The sequence below is a fragment of the Globicephala melas genome, chromosome 7, assembly GCF_963455315.2.
Source record: "Globicephala melas chromosome 7, mGloMel1.2, whole genome shotgun sequence".
NCBI classification, from domain to species: Eukaryota; Metazoa; Chordata; class Mammalia; order Artiodactyla; family Delphinidae; genus Globicephala; species Globicephala melas.
This window is the reverse complement of record NC_083320.1, coordinates 58,253,182-58,267,851: the sequence shown is the minus strand read 5'-3', so window position 1 is coordinate 58,267,851 and position 14,670 is coordinate 58,253,182. Positions and strand designations below refer to the sequence as shown.

The window sequence follows — 14,670 nt, the reverse complement described above, 5'->3', positions numbered from 1 at the left end:
TTGCCCTGATTGCAGAAAGGGAAGCAATTTTCGTGCTCTCTGTCTGGGTTTGGAAGAAATTGTTTTATATTCACCTCTTTATAAAGAAGTGGAGATAAGGCACCGGGGCCTTTGCACAAATTGCACTTAGAGGCTGACTGGCAGCATTCAGGCGCTATAATAGAGCATTATTTGGCCGTTTTGAATAATGTAAAGCGTTTGCTGAAAGCTATTCTCCTGAAAATTGCTTTAACTTTTAAAAGGGTGATGATTCACTCCAAACCAGGCCTTTGTTACATTGTCATTATTTCCCCAAATGTTTTAACAGTCAGCTCAACACTTCAGCATAACACATTGATCTTTGTTTAAAAACTAGATTTTTTAGAGAATGAAAAAAACTGTCACACACACACACACACACACACACACACACACAAACTGGACTTCTTCTGAAAGATTTCCATGGGGGCCCCACTTTAGAGTTGAAGTGCCCGGAGCGTCTGCCTGCGATCGTTTGGAAGATTTCCTAACTTTTATTGTGATCCGGTGATGTGTATCTAAAGGAATATCCGAGTGCCCACGTAGAGAGTCTGACAGCTGGAACTACACTGAAAACGGAGGGAGGGGGAGGGGGAGGGGAAAGGAGGAAGAAGAGGAGGAGAAGAGACAGGCAACCAAGGCGCCGGGAGCCCGAGGTGCCAGCGTGAATTGTTTTAAATGGTTGACTTGAAAATGTCACGAGTGCTAAATGGCTTTTCGGATTGTCTTATTTATTACTTTGTCAGGTTTCCTTAAGGAGAGCGTGTGTTGGGGGTGAGGGAGGATGTGGATGGGGAAAACCTCCGCGCTTCTCCTCGGGGCTGCACTGGGTGAGTCGGCAACGCCTGGCTGCCACTTAACAATCCCTCTATTAGTAAATCGACGCGAAGACTCTACGCGAAGCCGAGCACCAGTCTGACCTTCCAGGGCAGAAGTCACCTGTTGGGAAGGGCTCCCGGGTCCCACTGCCGGGCTTTCTGGCTCTTCCGGGCTGCTTGGACTCCCCCTCACCCCTCCACCCCGAGTGTCCCGGGGGCTTTTCACACCTTTCCCCCCCGCTTCCCCCGCCGATTGCTACCACAACCCCCCAGGGCACAGAGTTTCATTATAGCCGCGCCGGTCTTCTCACTCTCTCCCCTTTCTCTGTCATACGTGCCTCGGTGCTTTCGCCACCTTAGATCAAAGTGCGGGGGGAGGCATTTTGAGCAAAGATATTCTAACGACTAGCAAAGAAAGCAACCCAGATAGCCTTCTCCACCTACGGAGTGCTCCGGGATACACGCAGGCTCCATCTCAGTGCCGAGAGAAGAGCCACGGTGGTCGCACTCTTGCGCCAAGAGATATTGCAAAAGAAGGAAGAAAACGCTGGGGGCATAGTTCCATGTCCTCCTCACATGCTCCCCCTCCTCAACAACTCGCCTTTTGCACCCAAGCATCTGAGGTTCGTGGTTTAAAATGTCTTTGAAAGCAGGTTGTGGGCTTTCAGGAGAATGTGGTACATTAAAACCAGTACCCAGGTCTGTCGAGGGCACTGGTATTTCTGGTTCAAAAGCTGCCCCTGGCTGCCCTGAAGAAGAGAGAGAAAGGGAGACCCAGAAAGAAGAAAAACAGCTCAGCGGGTGCCGAGGGGCTCCAGGACGCTCAGTTGTCCGTCCGAGGACGTGTCTCCTCACACCGACAGGATCCGGAGAGGACTTCAGGATGCTTCCAGACTGCAAAATGTGGAGGCGCCCACGTGTGGCCTCGTCCCAGGCACTCGTGGACAGAGGTCCGGGAGAGAATCTCCCTGAGCACGTCCACGAAAGCAGGGCTAGGGGCGAGCCCACTTCTCAACCCGGCTTCCTTGCCCTGCAAAGCAGCCTCTAGGCCTAGGCGGTCTGGAGTGGGAGTGGGCTGGAGCTGGGGCAAGAAAACTCGCTTCCAGGCTGAAACGTGACATGCAAATTTTCACCGGGTTAAACAAACAGCCTAGCAAGCTTCAGCTTCAGCGGGGGTGGCTATGGGGGCGGACGCGGCTCGCGCGGGTCTGTGTTTCCAAAGTCGTTACATTGTGAAAATAAGCAGCTTCGTGCAGCGTGTTGTATGGGCTGATGCTTCCCACCCCCACGCCAGCCCCCAGCGAAACCCGGCAGACAGCACGTCCCACTGTTTAGTCATATTTGACAACTGGGTTAGCCTGGTATCTAGCCGCTGGCGAAACGGTACAAAGGGTGCCCGTAATTACCACTAGAAGCTTCTGGTGTGAGTGGCACTTGTATTACCCCCCGGGTCAGAGGCCAGAGCGACAATTAGGAAGTCACTTAGGCCGCTAAGGGAAATGGCGGGATGCGGGAGGCTCCAGGCCCTCCCAGCAAGTCTGTGGGTGTAGACCTGGACGGAGAGGCCTATTTCTCTCCTCTCGGAGGAGCTGTCCCTTCGCCCCCTTCTCTTCAATGTGACTCTGAGAGTAAAACTGAATCCAGTGGGAATAAGGAACTAGGTAGATAAATGACAATGATAAAATCGCAAGCGAGAATGATGGATTCCAGCTGAAGTTGTGCTCCGCGGGCGAGAGCCTGGACACACAAAGTGAGCGTTGACATTTTCGTCTCCACTTGGGTCTTGCTGGTGCGGCCTCAGCCTCGGGCCCCCTCCCCTCCTGCCTCCTTTCCCACAAGTGGAGAGTCGAGGACTGTCCGTCTTAACTTGCATCATCTCGGGGAGGTTCGGGGGGCTTGTGGCTCGGTCTCAACGATAGTTAAACCTGGCTTGGTGCGTGTGTGTAAATTTTTAATTGCGCTGTAATTTCTTCAATCTCTAGCCCGCGACCCCCCCCTCCCCCCCCCGCCAGCCGCGGTGACTGGCACGCGCCAGGAGCCCGGGCTCGGGCCCCTCGGCGCGTCTGATTGGCTGCGGGGCAGCTCCAGTCTGCTCTGCCTGCGCCCTCATTGGGTGAGAGGCGCCGCCAGCGGCACTTCAAAGCGGGTGCTCCTAGCACTTAGGCTGAGTTTAGCCGGCGGGAGCCCGGAGTCCGCTCGGCGCGAGCTCGGGGACACGGGAGCCGTGCGGTACCCGAACAGTTCTCCCGAGCAGCCGCCAGGTTCAGCCCCGCTCCCGGCCCCGCCGCGCCGCCCAGGGACCTGCTATGGCCACGTCTATACTTGGGGTAAGTCGGAAGTGCGGCATTTGCTTGTTTTAACTGGAGTAATTTTTCGTTATGGCTTCTCCGGGTCCGCGGCTCTGGAGAAACTGTTGCTGCCCGACTGCAGCCTCAGCTTCTTTTAGCACTTTCCACATTTCCAGGACTGATTCTTCCCAAGTTATTGGAACCCAGGAGGTGTCTTTGTAAGAAAAGGATTTGTTAAGCAAGTCCTTTTAATATTCGGTTTTAGAGGTTTCTTTTCTGCCCCTCGTGATTTATACCCCATCCCCCCTTGCTTCGGGGATTGTTGCAATTACGCGACATTGGTGTTTCCAGAAAACAGCGTTAATTGTTTTGCAGTCCATGTAGTCACGTTAACAAACATTTACACTTTTGCGGATCCCCAGTTTGTCTGTGACTCTGAAATCCATCGCGGGGGTCGCTTCTACTCGGACTTCTTCTTTTCGTAATTGTGTGTATATGTGTGTGTGTGTGTGTGTGTAAACATTTAAAATGTTTTCTGTTAAAAAGTCAAGTCCTAGCCACCCTTGGGAAGAGTGCCCCAAGTTTCCCCCACCCCCGGGTCGCTATTTCGGCCGCCTCTGCCCTCACCTGGCGTTTGTTGTCGATGTGTTTACCTCCGTGCTTCACCCCGAAGGGCGATTTGGGGGCTCCTGTGAGACGAGCGGGCTTATGGCGAACGGAAGGCGAGCGACTCGAGTCCGGTTTGGGGCAGGGTTTGCAGCGACTGAGGCGGGGAGAACCGAGACAGCTTTGATTTGTAGTCCCACTGAAGAACAAATTTCCAGCGCCGGGACCCTCGCCCTTGTGATCGCCTCTGCCCCGCGCGGGGTGCGGCGCATCCTCGGCGAGCGTGCGGGGAGGAGGCGCGAGCCGGGGAGCCACGACCCCCCGGGACCAGCCGCGGGAGGACGAGGCTGCTCACGGGTGCACTCTGTGTCTTCCTCCCACTTGTTCCTGCCCTCCTCCTCCTTGCTCCCTCCCCCACCCCACCCACTCTAGGAAGAGCCGCGCTTCGGAACGACCCCGTTGGCCATGCTGGCGGCGACCTGCAACAAGATCGGCAACACGAGCCCGCTGACGACGCTGCCGGAGTCGAGCGCTTTCGCCAAGGGCGGCTTCCATCCCTGGAAGCGCTCCTCGTCCAGCTGCAACCTCGGCTCCAGCCTCTCGGGCTTCGCCGTGGCCACCGGCGGCCGCGGCTCAGGCGGCCTGGCGGGCGGCTCTGGCGCAGCCAACAGCGCCTTCTGCTTGGCCTCCACGTCCCCCACGTCGTCCGCTTTCAGCAGCGACTACGGCGGCCTCTTCTCCAACTCGGCGGCGGCCGCGGCGGCGGCGGCCGGGGTGTCCCCGCAAGAGGCGGGCGGCCAGTCGGCCTTCATCTCCAAGGTGCACACGACGGCGGCCGACGGCCTGTACCCGCGCGTGGGCATGGCGCACCCGTACGAGTCGTGGTACAAGTCAGGCTTCCACTCAACGCTGGCGGCGGGCGAGGTGACCAACGGCGCGGCGTCGTCGTGGTGGGACGTGCACAGCAGCCCAGGCTCGTGGCTGGAGGTGCAGAACCCCGCTGGGGGGCTCCAGAGCTCGCTGCACTCGGGCGCCCCCCAGGCCTCGCTGCACTCGCAGCTCGGCACCTACAATCCCGACTTCAGCTCGCTCACGCACTCGGCCTTCAGCTCCACGGGCCTCGGCTCCTCGGCCGCCGCCGCCTCGCACTTGCTCTCCACCAGCCAGCACCTGCTGGCCCAGGACGGCTTCAAGCCGGTGCTGCCCTCCTACTCGGACTCCAGCGCCGCCGTGGCGGCCGCCGCAGCCAGCGCCATGATCTCGGGCGCCGCGGCCGCCGCCGCCGGGGGGAGCTCGGCGCGCTCGGCCCGCCGCTACTCCGGCCGCGCCACCTGCGACTGCCCCAATTGCCAGGAGGCGGAGCGGCTGGGCCCGGCCGGGGCGAGTCTGCGGCGCAAGGGCCTGCACAGCTGCCACATCCCGGGCTGCGGCAAGGTGTACGGCAAGACGTCGCACCTGAAGGCGCACCTGCGCTGGCACACGGGCGAGCGGCCCTTCGTGTGCAACTGGCTTTTCTGCGGCAAGCGCTTCACGCGCTCGGACGAGCTGCAGCGGCACCTGCGGACTCACACGGGCGAGAAGCGCTTCGCCTGTCCGGTGTGCAATAAGCGCTTCATGCGCAGCGACCACCTGAGCAAACACATTAAGACGCACAACGGGGGCGGCGGGGGCAAAAAGGGCAGCGACAGTGACACGGACGCCAGCAACCTGGAGACGCCCCGCTCCGAGTCCCCCGACCTCATCCTGCACGACTCCGGCGTCAGTGCCGCCCGGGCGGCGGCGGCGGCGGCTGCAGCGGCGGCGGCGGCGGCCTCGGCAGGAGGCAAGGAAGCCGCGTCTGGCCCCAACGACTCTTAGAGGCCGGGCGAGAGGCGCGAGCGAGCGAGTAGAGACAGCGCGAGCGAGCGAGAGGTTCGGAGGGCGAGCGGGGTATGGACGGGCGGGAGCTCCACGGCCGCCCCCGGGCCGGCGCGAGGTAGAGCGGCATCCGGCTCGCGGGCCGCCGCTTGCCTGCCACGCTAGGAGCTCCCCTCTGCTGCCCGAGCCCAGACGAGAATCAAACGCGTGGTCCAGGAACAAAAGCGAAGCATCTTTCGACACAACACTTTAAAAAGCTGCACGCACAGACACACACACACACCGGAGACCTACAACCACAAGCACGCACACTCGAGCGCGCGCACACACACTTACCACTCGCACAAACTTCTCGAGCGAAGAGCAATACACAGAAACGCTCCCTCCTCCCCCACCGCCCACCCCCTTCCACCACCCTTCTCTGTCCTTTTTTCCAAAAGCAAGTCACCACCCTGCAAAGGACTGTCAGAACATTTGAAAACAAACGGGACCTATAAAAACAGACCCTTTGCGTGGATTATATTATATATAAAATGCTCCAAGTCCTGCTTGATATCTACTTACAATAAGACTTTTTTTTCTTATAAAAGGAAGCATCAAAAAAGGCCGAAGGTGAGAAATTAAACTGGAAGTCTAGTGACAGTTTCTCTGTATTTCATAACATCTGTATAAATAGGGTTCAGAAGGTTGTGTTCTCTTTTATTTTCTTGTAAATGTTCATTCGAATAGAGTTTTTTTGGTGAATTCCTGAAATTCAGGGAGTTTTTTTTTTAATTTTCTGATGCACTTTGTGAAAGTCAGTATATATGTAAAAGATATTTAAAATGTTGAGTTATCATTTCACTCACAAACACGTAAGTTAAGGTCATCTAAAGAAATTAAATGCGTTTATCTGTATGAAGAAAATCGTGACATCATATTTTCACTTTGGTATTATTAAAGGACTCTGAACAATACACTTTCTTTTTTTTTTTGATCCTGTTACCCCCTCAATAACCTTTAAGTGGGCCGACTTTTTTTTGTTGGGAAAAAAATCCCTTAAGTTAGTTTTAGGTGATGTGAGGTTTATGTGAGTTATAAAAGCGATACGTTTTTGAGAAGTGAGAATTATTTATTTGTATATATACAAATTATTTATTTGTATATTAACAGCGTAAATTAAATTAGGTTATAAGAAGGTGTAGTTGTATTACTAAACGAGAGAGCTCTCAAAAGGTGACATTTTAAAACTCTGGAGCCCCTTCAAAAAAGCAAAGGTCCTTGGCAGCTTTAACTGGGGAGGTGCCTACCCCTCCCGGAGGGGTCTGACGAAACTCCAGTGGGTTTGTTTGTAAAGCGGTTTTAAAACAATCTTTGAAAGGAAAAAGCTTTTTAAAAGAAGTCGTAGCTCCCAAGACCCTCTACGTTGGGAGGTGACTCAGGGGAATAAATCGCTAGAGTCAATACCCCGGAAAAGACATTTCATGCCTAAATGAAAATCTTGTTAAATGTTATTAATTTTGACTTAGAGCACACAGCAGCCCCCTGTGCCTTGTATTCCCTTATTAGGGATTCATGTCTTATCAAATATCTAATTAATCTCCTAGACATCATTTGTTCTGGCCAACTTTATCTCAGCTGGTCCACGGGGAAAACTCCAAATATTCTCCGTGACAAAGCTCCCTTGAAGATCTTTTTAATTGTCTAAATTAACTGCACCAAATTTGCATGTCAAACGGTAAAGGGCAACCTGAGATAAAATGTAAACGTTTTAAAAGCCCCCAAACTAAGCACTTGATTTGATAACTAGGCTTTTTAATGTTATGGAAGACAACTGCTCCTTTCGTTTTCAAAGACGGCTGATCTATGCAAATAGTGAATTGGAAATGCCTAGGTCCCCGCGCCGTCAAATGGCCCTCGCAGGTTATTTGAATATCAGTGGCGCTGCTTCTGAAAAGGTTCAAGGATGCTCTCTGACTTCTTTGTGATTACTCAGTGCGGCGTCTTATTCTGAAGAAAAAAAACTCAGGAATAATTAAAGGCTGGGATCAGGCCTGGGAACACATTTGGGACAGGAATCTCATTTAGACAGTCTCTTTCAAAATAAGGCACAGTTAAATTGACCAGAAGGCAATTATTGAAATGAAAATTATTTTCACTCTCTTTGTCTTCTGACCACCAACTTAACAGCCCCAGTTTAAAAAAGAGGGAGAAGAGAGGGAGAGACGAAAAGAAAATTGGTAAATGAGATAATTTCCCAATTCGAAAAAATGTTAGTTTAGAAAATAAAGTACATATTTACAGAATAAAAATATTTCTAAAAAGCTCCCCACACAATAGGAAATGCAAGTAAAGTCAGCCGCAGTGGGGGGGAATTTTTTTATTATTATGACTGCCTTGGGAACTTGAATGAATGTTTTTATTTTTATGGGGGAAAAATAAATTGTTGTTATTAATAGTCAACAAAATTTTTCTCGCAAACTGCAGTGAAAAGCCAATTAGCAAAGTAGCGGTAAAACGTACAGCGAAGGTCCCCAGAGGGGCGTTTGCAGCGTGGCGCTGGGTGGCTTCTTCCCGCTCCTCCTTCTTGCTGTCCCCGCAGCCTCGGCTGCCCCTCTCTTCCTCGAGTGTTTCTTTTCTTTGGCCATTTTCGCTCCCCGCTCAAACAGTTTATCACCGGGCGCCCCAGCCCACACTCCTCGCGCCTCTGGTCCAGGTCTGGCCTGGAGCAGCTGGCCAGGGGGACGTTCACCCTGGGGGCTCGAGGCCGAGGTGCTGGAGGCCGGGAGGGTGCCCGGCGTGTTTGGGGGCTGAGGGCGGGCGGCGCGGAGGTGAGGGTGTGGTGGGGTCTCCCGAGGAATGAGGGCGCCCGGGCGTCTGTCCCAGGCAGCTTTGTTTCTCGTGGATAATAAAAGCAGATCAAAGGGCCTGGCCGTGCAGGTCCCGCTCGCCGCGCGGCTCCCTCCGCAGCCCAGTGATCAAGGCCTCTGCGCGCTGCCTCTGCCCCGCGGGTCAGCCGACGTCCATCACCGCGGCTCCCGGGAACGGCGGGCGGCGGCCGGGCCCGAGCGTCCAGTCGGGGGGTGGGCAGAGCTCGCGGAACCTGCACGCGGAGGGAGCGGGCCCCTGCCCCCAGCCGAAACCAGCAGGCAAGGCAGACCCCCGCGCTCCTACCCAACCCCCAGCCCCAGGGGGCTCTGGGGGGCGCGGGTATACCTTGTCTTGAGCGGGCAGCCACCCGCTGCGGCCGAGCAAATTGGAGAGAGCGTGCGTGGGAGGAGAGTCCACGAACCCGGGAAGAGTTCGGTCTCCACCCGAGGTGGAGCCGCGTCTCCCCTGGGCCACCTGGGGGCTACGGGGCCCGGGCCAATCTGGCTCCTGGGCCCGGGAGAAACGGGAGGCCGCGGCCAGGGGTCGGGGCGCAGACAGGGGCTGCTGCTCGGAGGCCGGTGTGGGGCGAGGGGCGCAGACAGGGGTCCTGAGTCCGCTCAGGCCCGGGTGAGGGGAAATGCGATTTCGTTTCAGCCGGTTTCTCCCAGCGTTTCCTGTGCTGTAGTTTCCTGCGTAGTAGAGGAACGAAGACCAAGTTTTCCTCGGCTCTTCGCCTAGCCAGCGCCGATCCACACCCTCCCCCGGCGATTTCCTTTTCTGGCTTTACATTTTCCCCCGCGGAGTGAATTGGATCCTACCTGATGAAGGGGGGAAAAAAGAAAGAAAAAAGAAAGAAAAAAGAAAGAAAGATTTTTCTTTCCTCAAGGAGGGAGAACAACATTAGTTTGACACGATTAGATGGTGCACCTGAGCGGCTTGTCTGGACATTCCGTCAAATCATTATAAGTCGTGTAAAATTGAATTTCTTTTTATTCAGATGGAAACTTTATTTGTTTTAACTCTAATCTTATTTGCATCTATTATCTGTATTCACCAAGGCTCTCTCCCACTACAAAAATGCAGATGAAGTAAATCTTACATAAATCCCGCCCATTTGTGTAATTGGTATACTAAGTGTTTATTTTAAGTGAGAATAATTTAGCTACAAATTTTCTTAAGGAATAACATTCTTAACACATTAAAAAAAACTGAAAACTCTGATTTGCTTTTATGTTTGACAGTCGCTCTTGATTCCCTTAAGAGGAGCTTGGCGAGTGCGGCTCGCTGGCGCCATCTAGAGCTCCGGGCCGGGAAGGCCGCGCTGTCCGCCCTTGCTCGCCGCTTCGAGCGCGGGGAGTCGGCGTTTGCCGCGAGCTGCAGCAACCCAGCGAATCGAGCAAAGAAAAGCGAGTTTTTGTGCTTCGTGGGGGACAAGCCCCGCTACTGGGCGGCACTGCTTAGTAATGGCCGGTATTAAATGCTCCCAGACAAAGGAAGTCTTTTCTGGAACTTGCTAACTGAAAATCCAAACGAAACAATATAACGCCCTGCTTGGCCCTAGTCTTAGAATTGGCGCATTTAGCATTTCCTTCAAGGCAACTTTAGGGTCTTCCAACTTGGAGGTGAGCACGCTGGGCGCTGTTGGCGGCGACGTGAACCCCGGCATGGGGACCCGGCCGTGGCTGCAGCGCCCCTGCGCTCTTCCCCCAACTACCCGGATCTGAAGGCTTCCGGTCGGCGGGACCCACGTGGGTTATCTGGGACCGACCGAACCAAGCTGATTAAACCAGGCAAGCAGACCGTCCCAGGTCCCCAGGCGCCCCCTGTGAAGGGGAGGAAGCGAGGGACCTGCAGTTTTCTCCGGCCTGGACCCGGGGATGGCCGAAGCAGCCTCCTGCCTCGCCTCTGTCCTCCAGGCGCCGTCCCGCCCGAGTCGGGTGCTGGGGGCTGCTGGGCAGGCCGGGGCCCTGCGGGGAGCGCAGGGCCCCCTAGGGCTGCCAGAAGTCCCGAAACCCCTGACCCCAGACGCTTGCGAAGGGTCCGCACTCCCTGCTGGCGCAAACTGACCCCTTTGGCCCCCACCTTTTCCCTTTGAAACCCAAATCTAAAATCGGGTAACACTTGGGGGCGTTGATCAATTTTCTCTCCACTCTGCCTCGCCCTCCTCCCGCCGCCCCTTTCCCTCCTCTTCCTAGTCCACTACCCAACCCCGCGTCTTCAGACGTCGTGCAGTGGCTTCTTCTCCTCCTTTCTTGTCCCCCACCCTCCCCGCACGTTTATTGTATTTTAATCTTGAAAGCTACATCTCCAAATCCCGCGCCAGAGGCCGCAGAGGCGCCGGAGCCCGCAGCAGCTAGAGCCGGCCCAGGCGCTGGGGCGCCGGGCTCCCCGATCTCGCGCCAGGGAAACGCCGTGCATTTCCGGGAACTCGCAGCCACCTTTGCAGCCGGTAACTCGGTTGGGTTTGTATTTGCTGTTTTAATACAAACCCCGCCGCACTGCCTGTTTCAAAAAGATGTGCTAATTACTACTTGGATAGCAGGGCGCAAAGTCCTTGTCCATTTCCCAGTACAAAGTAGGTTGCTAGAAAATTTGAAATTGCCTTTCAGCCTAAAGCTGCCTTACCTGAATGTCATAATTACAGTAATTATGTACATCCAAATTACATGCTAATTAAATTAGAATCAAATCATTCTAAATCGAAATCAAATGAGGTAGTGAAGAATTAATCAATGACAACATAAATAGAGAGCTTCCTTCAGAGATATTTATTGTAACGATCCAAGGAGGGATTTGATCTGAAAAAGTCACCTGTTTATTTACTTTCAAATTAGTAATCAGTTATTATCCCTTCTCCATAATTTTAACCGTTCGGGGTTATTTACCCCCACCCTTTCCAGATGCTGGAGTTTATAGAAATATGTATGAGGTAAATACATACAGACATGCCTACCCTATATGTTATTGATATAAATATATACAGTGTGTTTGCAACTCCAGTTAAGGGGAAGGTTTCAGTAGGTCCGTGGAAACATGTTCCGTCAGGGCCTGTTCTCAGGGACCCGGGAAAGAAAAACAAGGTTTAAGATTTTCCAAGACCCTTGCACTCATACCAGGGATTTTGCATTGTTTTGCAAACATCTAAACGTTTCAGGGTGATTCATTTATAAAAGAAATGCAAAGTGATGTGTTGTCCCCCCCGACCCCCTCCTCGGCAACCCCGATTTGTTTTCTGCTTGCAGATTGCTGGCGAGAGTCAACATTTTCACTTTTGCCCCAGGAGCGAGAGATTAGCAGCGGCGCCCTAAAGCGCCCTCTTCACCTGTGGAGCCCGAGAGACGAGAGAAATTCGCTCGCTTTCCTAACTAGTGAAGGCAAGTCCGCCCTCTGACCTGCGTAGGCGAAAGGCGCTGGAGGCCGGGAGAGCTTAGGCTGGAACTGGCAGGCGAGGGCGCGTAGCGGCCCGGGAGTGCTGGTCCCCAGGGCGCAGCTCCCGTGGTCCGCAGCCTGGAATTTCTTCTGAGTGGGCCACTGGCAGGGTCGCGGGGGGGGGGGGGGGACGGAGACCCTTGCCGTGAGCTAGCCCGCATCCTTTCCCGTTACACTTTGTCGGTGGGGAGTCCAGCGGCCTCCTCGTACGGGAGGCGCCTATTCTAGGAGGGAGACGCTCCCCCTAATTCTCAGGCTTTCATATGGGTTTGAGGTATGTTCAGAAGGTTGCCAGGCACGTGTCTAGAAGGAAAGCACCACCGTACGCAGGGGTGGAGGCGCCTGTGGGGATGGGAAGGGGCACGCCAGCCCGGGACTCACTCCAGCCCCCTTCCGGCCTCCGGTCTAAGGCGAGGTCCTTGGAAGCCTCGGTCCGGTCAGCACCCAAACCGCTGGACCTCCACTTCTGACCGCCCCGTCGGGAGGACCTTCGAACCGAAAGGACTGGGTTTTTTCCGTGCCTACGAGTCGCGGAAAGGCGACTCACGGGCAATTTGGGCCAGAGTGTGCGTTTTCCATGACAAGCCGTTCCTATGTTTCACCTCACACCTCGCTTCATTATTACTGTTACATTCTGAGGGTGATGTTAAGTGTGGCGTGAAGGGAGGAGAAAGGGGGAAGGGCATGAGGATCTGCTTCCTTTTCTGTCAGCAGGAACGGGGTTTGAGGAGCTTCATCAGCTCTCAGTTGCCATGGCATTTCCCAAAACTTAAGAGTTCCCTCGGTCTTATTTGTTCCTCACAACTTTAAAAAAGCATTTCTCCTTTTGGATCCGAAAAACCCGCTCCCAAGGTCTGCAGCTATTGCATACTTTTAGCTCTTTTCAAGAAGTGGTAACTATCAAGGTTTTCTTTTCAGAAAACCGAAATAAGATTTCTTAATACCCCTCAGCTACTGAAGCTAAAATGCAGCCTTCTCCCTGATCTTAAACACAGGGTGTGGAGGACGCGGCCTTGTTGAGCGGCCTCCACCTGCGTCTTGGCCGAGTGGTCGTTAGGTAAGGAGAGTGGAATGGCTCAGGTGGATTTGAAATCTTTGAGATTCAATGCTAAAACATAGTAAATATTTGATGGAAACTGGGAAACGCCGAGCTCCCAACAGCGTGGACGGATGTGATTCACTATCAGCAAGCCATCTCTTGGAAGAACAAGGAAGGTCTCTCCAAGCCTTTCAGATAAAAAGCTTTCTTCAGATTAAAACCGTATGATACAAAGTAAGATCTCCATTTCCTACTGCAAGGTAAGCAGACCTGCCGCTGTGCTGCAGCAACCTCTGCCTATTTTGGCACATTTATTAGATGAAATTATGACTAACTTACCACATAGACGTTCAGATAAACAAGTCCTAACCTAGTAACCTGATCGTGCCTGACCATTTGTAAATCGACAGCACCTCCTACAGGAATTAATTTGCTAGTGTTAAATTATGTTAAATGTTAGGCCAGGGAAAAGGGGAGGAGGGGACCCCAATAATGTCTCCCAAGTTGGCCAGTGCAGTGCCAGGCCACTGAACAAATGTCACCAGGCACACCCAGATTTCTTTAAAAGAATTTCTCTATTAAGGGTAAGAAGAAGGACATATCACCAGACTTTTCCTGTGGTTTTTCTAAAAAAAAGTCACTCACTGTTGGGGACTCTTGTTCTTGAATCATATTCATTAAACTTGGAGGATTCTCTTTTGGCGTTAGTACTTAGGGGAACCTCTACACTTACAACTAGATATCTTTTTTATTATGAGGTTTATCTCTTTGGTTTTTACCTTGTATTTCAAAAGCAAAAGTATAATTAGATGCTTAATGTTTTATTTTAAAAATCACTTTCAATTCCTTTTACCCTTATCATTAGAGTGTGCAGAACAAGTCAGGTGAGCCTCTTTAAAGCTATTTATTACCATGTTATGATTGTATGTGAAAATGCCTCCCTTCAGTCTTTAAGTTTGCCAAGTTGGAATGCTAGCCCCTTGGGGCTGTGTAGCGTCCTTTAGTGACCAAGTCTGAAAGCCAAACAGCAAACCAACATTTCCTATAATTACATGGGAATTTTTCTCACCATTGGATAGATAAGAATGTTGGGGCTATTGGTACTTTATAGTTTCTCAATCTTAACGGTGAAGGATAAGTAAACCAGAGATTTGAAAAATTCTTGCAGCCACTTATAAAGTTAAAAGGGGACCACACTTTTGTGGAAGTCAAAGTGTTAAGAAATGATAATGTATATAATTCACTTTAATTACAGGATGCTTTTCAACATTTCTCTTCATGAACACTGGTTCAGAAATCCTTTAAGGCAGTAAATATTGCATAGGTTTTGACATTATAAAAATTATAAAGTCTAAAAAGGCATAAGATAGAAAATAATCAGTGCAACACTGATGAACTCAAGGTGTAAATTAGCGGTCTTTATCAATCTCAAATGCATGCTTTTTTTAAATGAAGCGGGAAAGGGATCTTTGAGGTGCACTGTAAGTTATTGAAGAGTACCGTAGAATGAATTCAAGTTCTCCCCTCCCAACTCTCTTAAAAATATAAATAATCAAACGGTTGCTTATGCCTTTAGTTAGCTGCTTGCAAATCAGAGGACATCTCTGTGTGTGCATATACAAGACAAAGATACATATACCAGACTACACAGAGAGGTTTTAATTCTTCTTTCAAACTTCTTTCCTATAAAATTTATGAAATTAGGACTTCCATTCTCAAAACCATCCAAACTAATCAATATTTGTATTGTATTAAATAAGAGGTG

The 14,670-nt window shown here is 52.2% G+C and overlaps 1 protein-coding gene across 1 annotated transcript; it reads left to right on the top strand.

Moving 5' to 3' along the window:
* The first annotated feature begins 3,020 nt into the window (after nucleotides 1-3,020).
* On the top strand, nucleotides 3,021-6,512 carry SP9 (Sp9 transcription factor). Its single transcript, XM_030849672.2, has 2 exons — nucleotides 3,021-3,163; nucleotides 4,163-6,512. The coding sequence occupies exons 1-2, from the start codon at nucleotides 3,143-3,145 to the stop codon at nucleotides 5,585-5,587; spliced, it is 1,446 nt and encodes a 481-aa protein (XP_030705532.2). The 5' UTR covers nucleotides 3,021-3,142; the 3' UTR covers nucleotides 5,588-6,512.
* Nucleotides 6,513-14,670: the final 8,158 nt, after the last annotated feature.